This window comes from Panthera leo, chromosome A1 (genome assembly GCF_018350215.1).
Source record: "Panthera leo isolate Ple1 chromosome A1, P.leo_Ple1_pat1.1, whole genome shotgun sequence".
Taxonomy (NCBI): Eukaryota; Metazoa; Chordata; class Mammalia; order Carnivora; family Felidae; genus Panthera; species Panthera leo.
This window is the reverse complement of record NC_056679.1, coordinates 28,716,337-28,728,383: the sequence shown is the minus strand read 5'-3', so window position 1 is coordinate 28,728,383 and position 12,047 is coordinate 28,716,337. Positions and strand designations below refer to the sequence as shown.

At 42.7% G+C, this 12,047-nt stretch overlaps 1 protein-coding gene across 1 annotated transcript in view; it reads right to left on the bottom strand.

Annotated features, from left to right (window-relative positions):
* Positions 1-12,047, bottom strand: part of VWA8 (von Willebrand factor A domain containing 8) — a 370,895-nt gene that overhangs the window by 43,562 nt on the left and 315,286 nt on the right. The window contains exons 38-39 of the mRNA XM_042927013.1: positions 3,284-3,392; positions 196-352 (exon numbers count right to left, since the gene is read on the bottom strand). Coding sequence (XP_042782947.1) covers positions 196-352; positions 3,284-3,392 — 266 coding nt within the window. The remainder of the gene's footprint in view (positions 1-195; positions 353-3,283; positions 3,393-12,047) is intronic.

Here is a 12,047-nt window from a genome sequence, read left to right as displayed (position 1 = left end):
ACATATTCACATCAAGCAAAAAGAACAAGGGAGTATGTTCATTTGGCCTCTGCCGGGAGGCAGGCGTGGGGGTGTCCGTTTGTGGTCGCCGCTGCTGCATGAGGTGGAAAATCATGGGACGCGGGATCTACATGGGGACTGCCGCCACACCACACCCCAGCAGCCGCCCTGCTCTCACTGCGGCGGCCCACTCACCGCTGCTGAAAGGCCTTCTGGCCCATCTCTCTGGCGGCTCTCTTCACCTCCTCGGGAACCGCGTCTTTCTCGGCCTCAGACACCTGGTACACCGCATGGCCCGCGTCCAGCCGGTAAGGACCTCCTTTGCCGCCCAGGCCTGCGGTGTCTCTTCCCCCTGGAAGGAAACCATGAAAGTCCAGGTGACAAGACTGATGCAGACCACAAGACAAAAGTCAGATTGTACCTTTAAAGCAGTCCTGTGAAGCATATGAATGGCACCCACTTAGTGATTAAATGTTCAAATGAGTTGTCTCCTGGAAACAAAGAGTTTCCCCCTGTTTAGGGTGCCTTTTGTCTTCTCTGTCCAGCCAAAGTTTACCCATATTTCAAGACATCTCGTCCGATGACTACCTCACAGGGATCACTCCTGGCCACTATTTGTTACCCTTTAATATTTATTTTTTCTTTTCTCACCAACTGTTAATGATGGGTGGGATTATATCTTACATAATTTTAAATCTTTGCACCTACAAGAGTGGCTTGGGCACCATAGATAACTTGGTATGTATTTGTCAACTAAATGAGCACCGCTCCTTGTCCCTTGCACGTTACCTTACTTTTCCTTAAAATAAGAGAAAGACAGCCAGGATATAGATCCAGTCAGCTTTAGACACTGTCAGCAGCAGGACAGCTTTCCAATATAAACCCAAGTCTGCATGCTTGTAAGTGTGTGTTATGTAATATTACAGAAACTGTTTGTGTTGTAAATATAAATTAAATGCCTAGAGGACCAGGTAGATAATACTATAAAAACTGGTGACGCCTTTGGCTAGCTAGAGCAAACTTGCCTTGTCTAAATACATTCAAATTCAAGTTATTTAAAATATCGTGTTGGTCCTCAAAATACATGTATTGGCTAGATTCGGCCTCTGGGCTACCTCTGTTTTATAATGATGAAAATACTAGTAATCAGTTTCTTTTGTTCACTCACACATAACTTGGGCACTCAGAAGAGAATTCAATATTGGGAGGGGCAGTGCAGTATCGCATCGTGTCGTATCGTATACCCGTATTATATAATACAACACTGTACAGTTAAGCGGACAGGCTGAATTTGAATCCTGGCTCCAATGCACTAGTCATGTGTCCTTGAAGGAAGTCCCTTAACTTCTCTGTGTCTCAGTCTCTTCATCTGTAAAATGGAGATACTAATACTACTTAACTTCTTGGGATTTTCATGAAGCTAAAATGCTTAGAACAGTATCTGGTGGAAAATATAGAAGTGGTTGCTGTTACTATTATTAATTAGACAACCTCTCATCACATAGAATGAGGTCATTTCTAAGTTTCACAAAGTGGAAATTTTGAAAGCTTTTAGGCTTTTGTTAAATTATGTTACATTGACCTTTTCCCCCTCGGAGCCTTAACTGGTATAATAAACTAAAAGTAAGAACTCAGCATGTACTGCTTCCCTGACCAAAGTCCAGGTAGGTCATTTCCTTTTGGAAGCACCATGACAACAGCCTATTAATTACAGTATGTTTACCCTTTGATTTGAGAATATCTGACTTCATTTTTATTTGGAAACTGATGGTGGAAAATTTCTTCTTAGATGGTGTGATTGCTGGTTCTCACTCAGCGACAGCCTGTAGGCAGAGGGGACCAGTAACTGGACAATGACGATGAGCTACAGAGGTAGAAAAGCTATTTCTGTGACCTGACTCCCTTCCTACAGGTTCTCCTTAGGCATGGGTGGATCATGATTAGAGCTTAACACCTCCTAGGTGCTGAGATGACAACCATTCAGAGGCTGGTGTGAGTAGTCAGCATGAGTCACAGGGGCCCTCAGGGAAGTCCCATGGGGGTGGAGAGGGCAACAGGGGGGAGCTCTTCATGACCTCTACTTCTGAGAGCCTTTAACTTGTATGACTTAAATGAAAACACTGGTCAGAGGTTCTAGACTTCAAGGCATCATCTTGAAGCTAATCTCAGGCAACTTAAATCAGCTCCTAAGGTATGGGGAGAACAAGAAAGGCAGGGGCTCAGATGATGAAAGAGGGATCAGGTGATTTGGGTCAGGACTCTGTTCAATGTGATTAACAAGCGAGACCCTCGGCTCCAGAGTAGTCCACTGCTGGGAAATGTACGTCGGGCCAGCTCATTTCACAACGCATTCCACATGGATTAAATCGTGCTGCGTTGACACTGATTTCGAGATCAAAGGACATTTCTAAAAATACCCTTTCTTTAAAGCTGATGCTTGATGAATAAACAGAACAGGCAAGAAGTCTGCGGGCCTATTTGATAGCACATTGTCTCAGCACAGAAACCCATTTCCTCCCGAGGCTGTCAAGGCCAAGAGGCACACACCATCCTTCGGGAAGGAGAAGCATGGAGCTCGTGCCAACACGAGACAGAGATAAGATCAGACGGTGCACACACAGTCTGGCCCTATTCCTGAGGCCCAGCAGATGTGTGTGTCCAGCTGCCGCAGAGGAAAGAGGAAGGCAGCAGTCATGGGAACAATGCTCTCATCAGGCAGCCAAGAGGAAGGAACGGACCACGGCCATCAGTTCAAACTGCAGCCGACTCTCTTATCTCAAAATCCTGCATCCTCAACACACTCACTTCTGAGATGTGGAAGGCGAGGACCACTTCTTTTCCAAGTCAGCTGGTCAAGAAAGAATTTACTATAGATTGCTGGCATGATCCCAAGGGCATGGAATTTAGAAGGGGTTAACATTTTTAATGAATACATTCTTCAGACCAGGGCTTGTGCGCAGCACTTTACAATCGTGATTTCATTCAATCCTCACCACAACCTGGTAAGGCAGGTAGTATTTTCCAATTTACTGATGAAGCCACCCTGGGAGGGTCAGAATGGTCTCCCGTCACAAGGTGGCAGCATCTGTGGGGCTCCAAAGGCTAGAGCTTTGTCACGTGTTGATGTCACACTGGGACTCAGGGCAAAAGCACAGTCCTGCTGACCAACGGGGGAGGCAGAGAAAGGAAGAGGTCCCTGCGCCTTCTCAGGGGTGGTGTGCATTCTACCTGGGCTTGTGAGGTTTTGGGAAGCTCGACCCAGGAGGATGCGGGTGCTACCAACCTGTTCCACCAGCCCAAGTATTCCCGCCCACGTGGGGCATGTTGTCTGGGTCCTCCTTCCCGTGTTTGGGGGAACTCACGTCTTCACCACTATCTCTGTTGATTGTTATCTACAAACGGAGAATTGAGACATTATCACTATCTCATGAGCAACCCCAGAGACTGCAGGACAGAAAGAAGAATAACCTCAGGCAACAGGACACAATAGATGCTGTTTAGAGTTTGGCAAACAACTTCATCAGATTTCACATCCATTCAGTTGGCAAGGAGACATTTGATTAAAAAAAAAAAAATTCTTTGAAAAAGCAAAAAAAGAAAAGAAACTGGGCTGAGTTATAGCTTCAGAATTCTCTTGGGGCAGCACGTGCCTCGAGCAACCACACCAGGAACAACAAACACCTTCGAGAAGCAGGGAAAGTGGATCTCACCAGAGACTGACACTCTCTGGACGGTTTAAAAGGATCACTGCCCAGCTGTTCCAGCTGAGTCTCAGCAGATACACATTTACCTATTTAATTTTCAAAGACATTCGATCCTTTTGAGAAATACTTTGTATAACACATGTGGAAAACAAAAATAGCAAATGTATCTGTGTGTGCTGCAGTGGTATATTAAAGTTATACACACAGAAACTAAAAACTGCTTACTTATTTTCTGGACCCTCTCTAATTTATTATGGTACTTTGTAGCTTTCCTAATTCACCTTTATTTTAATACAGGATTTACTATTCCTGCAATGGCAAACAGAATAAGCTGCACTTTAGCCCTCTTCCATGATAGCCTGTGACTCACTGGTCCCTAATTTCACTCAGCACAGATTCAGCAAAAGGGCTGAAAATCACCCAAGAATTCCAGTCGTACTAAGTTCATTCAGTGGATACCGTTCCACAATAAAAAGAACTCAAAGCAGTCACACTTCATGAATCCTATGAGTCTGCTGTTAAATGTAATGGTTTTCAGGGCAGACCAAATCAAATATGCATTTGTTTGTTCAAAAAGTCTTCTGGAAGATGTTCTGGCAGGACATCGTACGAAGTAGAAAGCCATGGAGAATTGGTCACTGCTCTCTAATTGCTGAGGGTAGAGCAGGGTGGGGCTTGCACCTGGACCAGAAGCATGATGCCAGATCAGTCTTTAGAGCTGATCCATTCCTTGTCAGTGCCTGGACTTTCATTCTAGATGTTGGATTAATGAAGGTAGGTGGGTAATATAGAGTCTTTGCAAGTAAAATGGCTATTAAGAATGAATTCAACATAACTTCCCTTGTCTATGTCCAGACTAGTTAATTTCAAATGTTAGACCATCGTAAAGAGATTTCTGCCAATAGCTTTGGCAGCATTAACAGGGTTTTGGCCACAATTTTAGCATACTTTAAGAAAATTCAGCAGCCGGGACAAGACAATTGATATGAATTCCACACACACAATCATGCTCTAAAAATGGGGGAAAGTAAATATTTTCTCCTTTTTAAAATTAAACTATGCAGAAAAGCTAGAAACATTCAGAGAACAAATAAACATTTAAAAAACTTTCCCAGAACTTGTCACCACCTTCTAACTTATCCAGAGGTAATATAAGAGATAAACAGTAGATTAAAATACTTACGAACTGTAAGAATTCTAGACCAGCGCTAATCAATAAAATTTTCTATGTTGATAGAAATGTTTACAGCTGTAGTGTGTAATATGGTAGCTAGTAGCCCAATGTGGCCACTGAGTACTTGAGGACCTGACGTTTACATTTTATTTAGTTAACTAAAAATTAAATTTAAATAGCCACATGTGGCTAGCGGCTTTTTCACTGGACAGCACAGCACAAGGACAAGCTTGCCTCAGCCCAGCAGATACTGTTTGGAGCACTTTGGAGCATTCTGTAGACGTTCTCCATGAGAAATGAGAAAAACAAGGAACATTTAAAAACTGGGATAGTGTTTTATTCTGTTTTGAATTTAAGAAATCTATATAAAAGCTGTAACTAGCTGAGCCTGGGTGGCTCAGTTGGTTAAGTGTCTGACTTCAGCTCAGGTCATGATCTCACAGTCTGTGAGTTCGAGCCCCACATCAGGCTCTGTGCTGACAGCTCAGAGCCTGGAGCCTGCTTCAGATTCTGTGTTTCCTTCTCTCTCTGCCCCTCCCCCCGCTTGCACTCTGTCTCTCTCTCAAAATAAAATAAAGACATTAAAAAATATTTTTAAACCTATAGTCTAACAGGTTTTTTTAAAAAACAAATACAATGGAACTTACATATTATTATTACTATAATAATAATAATATAAACTTTTTAAAAGATGCTTTGATTACAATATTATCACTGCTCAAAACAAATTGTGGACTGGTTCTGGAAGGATCTACAGAGTCCATGACAGATTCTTCTTTAATATCTTTAATGGTGGAAAATATGTATTAAAACTAGGTTTGATTTTTAATAAACAGTAAAAGGAGACTTGGAGTTGATTTCTGGTATAAACTATTTTCTAACTTGCTATGTACCTGTTGGCAAGTCAATTGACTTCTCTGGCCCTCAACTTTCTCATCAGAACTAAGGGAGTTGAACTCAATGATTTCTGCCATTTTGCCTAGTGTTGAGATGCTCTGATTTCAGTGATTCCAAACCTTGTAAATAAGGTGATCAATCTGTGGCTTTAGTCAAAACAAGGTACACTTACACAATGATGAGACTAGTTTGCTTATAAGAGTTGTGAGTCTTCTTTAGGCCAATTCTAAAAGATGAAGTTCCAAAAATGGTCTCAGCAATGACAGCATTATTGGAAAAATTGTTCTGAATATCATTCTTCACTTTAGGTGTGTGTGTGTGTGTGTGTGTGTGTGTGTGCGCGCGCACACGCATGTGTATTCAGGTATGTTGTTTAAAAATAAAAAAAATTCAGGGGCGCCTGAGTGATTCAGTCAGTTAAGCGTCCGACTTCAGCTCAGGTCATGATGTCACAGTTTGTGAGTTCGAGCCCTGCATCGGGCTCTGTGCTGACAGCTCAGAGCCTGGAGCCTGCTTCGAATTCTGTGTCTCCTTCTCTCCCTGCCCCTCCCCCACTTGTGCTCTGTTTATCAAAAATAAATGAATGTAAAAAAAAATTCAATAAAAAAACTTCAGAAGAGAAAAAGAAAGCAAATTCCTATGTGTCTAGTAACTTTAACAAAAATTAGTTATCTTCTTTAGATATTTCCTACAATCCAGATATTCTAGTGTAAGAGAATAGTCTTTAATTTTTTTTATTATTTTCTTTTATTTGAGAGAGAGAGTGCAAGTGGGGAAGGAAGCAGAGGGAGAGAGAGAGAAACTTAAGCAGGTTCCATGCTCAGCATGGAGCCTGATGTGGGGTTCGATCCCACAACCTGGGATCATGACCTGAGCCAAAAGCAAGAGTCTGATGCTCAACCAACTGAGCCTTGAGAACAGTCTTTTAAGAACAAATACTAAAAATGATGGCACAAGATAAAAGGAAAAGCCCTGCAAATTGTCCCTCTGTGACCTCCGAAATCATGCTCTTGGAGTTGCAAAGACACTCAATCAAAATGGGCCATCATGGAGGCAGAAAATTGGCTATGAAATTCCCGGGGAGAAAGGAACTGGTATGTTCTTTGCCGCCTGTGTCTTCCCAGGCCATCTGCTGGGAAAGGGAGATGGCCTTGCGTACATTGCTAAGAAGACAGCCATACACCAATCCCAAGTGGGAGTCTAGAGATGCTTCAAAATTGACAAATTCTTAACAATAATTATCAGCCCAAACGTGATTTATTCCAGAGAAATACATACCACAAAATTCCAGGACACTTGCTTAAAAAAAAAAAGGCATTTTGGGAAGTTTATCTAATTTTGTGTCACTTTATGAATGCTATTAGACTCACAGGAATATATTTCTCTAGCATATCTGCCAAGGGGTTTTCAAAGGCATTTTAGGGCATCTCTTACATGAATTGACAATGATTCATAATAAGTACAAGGCAGGAAGTCTAGGTCAGTCCAACCCAGGACAGAAACTGAAACAGATACTTGGGAAGGCCTATCATTTGAGGAAGCTTGTCTCCTGGGGACAGACATGTGTCATGGAGCCACTGGTCATTCTGAAAGTTGATAAACTACTGAATACTTTGAAGTTTGTGTTGAGGATTTGGAATACATTTCCTGTGAGGGATGGTTTCACCTAGAAAGAGCTCAAGTAAATCATTCCAATTACTGAAATAGACATTACTATATTCATTAAATGGATCAAAATTTCCCCCAAACCACAAATATCATGGCCCCTTACAGCTTTTGATGCAAACTGATGCATGTGCCAAGACCTCTGATGTGTTTCTCACGGCTGACACAATCTACTTCCGTTTAGGGAAGTGTGCTGTAATCCTAAAAGCTGTAATCCTACGAGTCCTCTTACATATGAATTAGATTGGAAAAAAACCATGAATCTTGTAACATATAACTCATAAAAATGTTCCAGAGTAAAGCAACCCAAAGTCAGAGCAGGAAAGGGACATGACTCACTAAAACCTTGTAATTCTGGGCAAGGCTCATATATTTTAGGCTCCTCCTCAAGTTCAGGATTTTTAAAAACCATCAGTAAAATGATATAAATAGTCAGATTATAATGCTGGAAGAAGAGTTAGCCCTTGGAGGTATGACTGGCCACCATAGCTGATTCTCATTTTCCAGCGGGAGACTAGGTGGGGCACAGCAGATATTTTTAGCTGCCTGCCCAACACCCATCCACTCCCTCTTTCTTCTTTTTAAACGGGAGTCAGATGAATCATTGTTGACTGGGATTAAACATAGCATTCCCTTTTGCCAGTGCCTGGTTTAGGGAAAGGCATGAGACCTGAGATGGAAGAGAAAGTCTATCAGGAGGTTTCTGGGAAAGATCTTCCTCCCAGGTAAAAGGAGAGCTCTCTCGCTGCCCCGGATGCACTGCCCTTCTCTGCCCTGGAACACGCACACACTTGCTGCCTTGGGAAACAGAGTCAGGATGTGATGCCCAGAGCTGCAGCCTACATCTGATAAACCATGTGGAAATAAGTCGAAAGTGGCAGATGGAAGGATGGAGGAGCTAATGTCCCCAAATGGCACTGTTGAGCTGCTGAACCAGCCCGGAGTCATGTAACTCTGGTCTTCCACATAAGCAAATCATAAATGTCCTTATGGTTTAAGCTACTGTCAGTTGGGTTTTCTGCTACTTGGAGTCAATTGCACGCACATTAATAAATTCATATGTTGAAGGATGAATGACGGGCAGCAGGGCGGAAGCTATTGTCCTGACCTTTTGGAGGATGTCCTATTTCTAACAAGAAGACATTATTTGCATTCTTGCAAAGAATCAAAATTGTCAAAATTGTCATAATAATATCAGCACAGAAATCCTACTTAATATAGTTGCCTACAATTTTCTTGATTGATTCACAGGCAACTGAATGAACGGATTTATTCATTCTCTTATGCCAACATTTCTGGGTATGTTTATGGTACATCTGCTATTTACTGGGACACAGAGGTACATGAAACAGGATCTTTGCTTCTAGAAGGATACTTATAAAGGGCAACAAAGTCACAGCACAGGGTGATACAGGCCATAATAAGGCACTGAGCATACTAGCCTAAAACGTATTACTGTCTGAGGTTATTCTTACAGATTAGAAATTGCCCTGATAGACACAACGATAGACACATTACTATGTCTTGAGGAATGATGATGGTCTTTCATATGAAGATAACTGGCTTAAAAAAAAAGGTGACCCTCACCTAATTTTCATAAATAACATGTAGCTTCTATAATGAAATGCATGACAAAGATCCCTTTGTCCATAGGTACCTTCTATGGGTTTCAATTTCAATCTCTGGCAAGCCATCAACTTTGAAGAAGTTATCTTCAGTTCTTCCCTGGCTGGTGGCAACATTTGCTTTCAAATACTCAGTGACCCCTTGCCTTCTTTAATCCCTGTTCATTCTCACAAAGCAGGGAAGGGCCTGATTTTTTCTCATTGATGTTAAGAAATTACACTATAGCTGATATACATCCATACTGAATAACCCCAAAGGGTATTCACATTTTAAGTGCCTTTGTCCCTAATTGAGAAATTAGGTCTTTCTTTTGTTTGAAAGTCTAGGAAGAAGCAAATAGGCAGAGGTGGCAGGTGAACATATGGGGCAAGGGTGGGGTTATACTAAGTCTGTTCCCTGGCCCTGAAGACAAATGCCTCTTAGGGTGATTGTAATACTACATGTAAGACACAGACTAGGTGGTCTATGGTCTTATCTTGTAGACACTCTTGCTCTGATGGGGTGGGTGGAGTCTTCTGGCATAGAAAGGGTTCCCGTCCTTTCTCATGGGCTTTTTCAAGCCAACGAGCAGCTCCTTTCTCCTGACTGTGGGCTGGACCACTTGGCCCACCTCCCCAGACTCAACCAAACTCTGTCTTACCCTCCTCCTTTCTGCTTGACCACTCCTAGAGACTTGGGTGTATTTTGTTTTCCGGCATGAGTGTTGTGCTTGGTAAGTATTTTTAAACATTTGAAATGATAATCTAAAACATCTCTCTTCCTCTATCTGATATGATGTTCTGGAACACATACCTATATATATCCTATGTTATTTCTTTATCTGAGTTTACAGTTTCTGATAAAGAACTTTCTCACTGAAATGCCCCTCTTCACTAAGTCTATTATTATGCAACAAAAATACCCAGTCTGATTAAAATAAATGACACTGTAAAGATTTCACAGCTTCAGCTAAAAGGGGGGGCCACGTATCAGTTTACTGTTTTATTTTACATTTTATTACCCGACAGCAGTAGTTGGCACAGTGGCTTATACGTACATCCTTAAACATAATAGATGCTTAATAAATATGTTAAATGCACATGTGTGAGGCTGCTCGCAACAGAAATGAGTTTAATCTTCTGTGTACAAACCTCTCCACAATAAGCTGTCAGCTGGGTGTCTGCTGGGACTCTTCCTGGCTCCTTCCTGCCAGCCTCTAATTGGCAAATAGCACAGCAGGGTTCAGCCATGGGCAACAGAGAGCCGTCTCCTCATAGAGGCAGGAAACACATGGCCCTGTGGGCTCGGGGTTGTTCTTAACTCCTGATCCTGCACCTCCCTCCGCTTGACTCTGATCCCTGCAAGGCCTCAGCTCAGTTTCTGGCTGGACCTGTCACTGGGCCTGGGATGACTCCCTGTCGTGGGTAGTGGCCTCCTTGCTCTCTGACCCAGATAGAGCTCTTTGAATGGCCTTCCAAAATAAAATTACAAGGTTGCAGAATCCATCCAAAGCAACCTCTCACTTTACTTAGAGTATTTATTCATCTCTTTCTTCTCTTTAAATTCAAATAGAAACAAAAGATGAGGAAAACTTTTAAAAAAATGTTTATTTATTTATTTTGGGGCACTTGGGTGGCTTAGTCAATTAAGCATCTGACTTTAGCTCAGGTCATGATCTTGGAGTTCCTGAGTTCAAGCCCCACGTCAGGCTCCATGCTTTCCTGCTCATGTTCTCTCTCTCTCTCTCTCTCAATAAATAATGAAATTAAACTGTGTAGTTTATTTGGTTATTTTGAGAGAGAGAGAGAGAATGAGGGAGGAAGGGAGGGGCAGAGAGAGAGAGAGGGAGAGAGAAAGAATCCCAGGTAGGCTCCAGCTGTCAGCACAGAGCCTGACACGGGGCTCGATCCCATGAACCACGAGATCATGATCAAGAGTTGGACGCTTGGGGCGCCTGGGTGGTGCAGTCGGTTAAGCGTCCGACTTCAGCCAGGTCACGATCTCGCGGTCCGTGAGTTCGAGCCCCGCGTCAGGCTCTGGGCTGATGGCTCGGAGCCTGGAGCCTGTTTCCGATTCTGTGTCTCCCTCTCTCTCTGCCCCTCCCCCGTTCATGCTCTGTCTCTCTCTGTCCCAAAAATAAATAAAAAACGTTGAAAAAAAAATTAAAAAAAAAAAAAAAAAAAAAAAAAAGAGTTGGACACTTAACCAACTGAGCCACCCCGGTGCCCTGAGATGAAGGAGGCTTTTGGAAAATGTGAGAATATGGAACGCACATGAGGGAGTTGGGAGGATGTTTCATGAGAAAAGAGGCTGTAATTACAAACAAATCTTTAAGGGAAACCAAATGTTATCATTGTGCGTAGGTGAGTGTCAAAAACACATGTTGAGAAACCACAAATAATTGGCATGGCGGCAGTTGCCTGGCACGGAAACGCACCCCCTCCTGCTGCCACCTGCCAGCACATCCAGTGATCTGAGCGTCCTCACGGAATCAAGTGCTAATTCAATTCAGAGACAGCAGAGGCAGGGCAAACCGTCAGGTCTTTACATGTTCCACCCTTTCTATTTTTGCCTCTTTTGTTTTCAGGAGGCTTCGACAGGTTAACATTCAACACTAGAGTAAATTCAAGCCCGGTCGTCCGATGTCCATAGTCAAGGCAAAGGTTAGTGATGCAAGGTCACCTCAACTACAGCAAATCGTGCGCAGCTGCTTTGGTTTTGTTAAATATGAGAGGTGGTCCTGGCAAGAGACAGCTACTGCCGTGGACTTTATCATTACTGCCGCGAAGTGATCTCTCGTGCCATTTCCTGGCCAGGTGATTTCAGTCTTAGACCGAACTTTTGTGTTCTAAGACACACCATCTATTTAGCAATTTTTAAAGCTATTGTGCTTTCCATGTCAACAGGATTCTCTGAGGTGCTGTGTAGCTAAGGAACCGGAAGGATGGATAGAAAAGCCATTCCTACCACTGAGTGGTTAGAAGCAAAAGGGGCTTTTAATA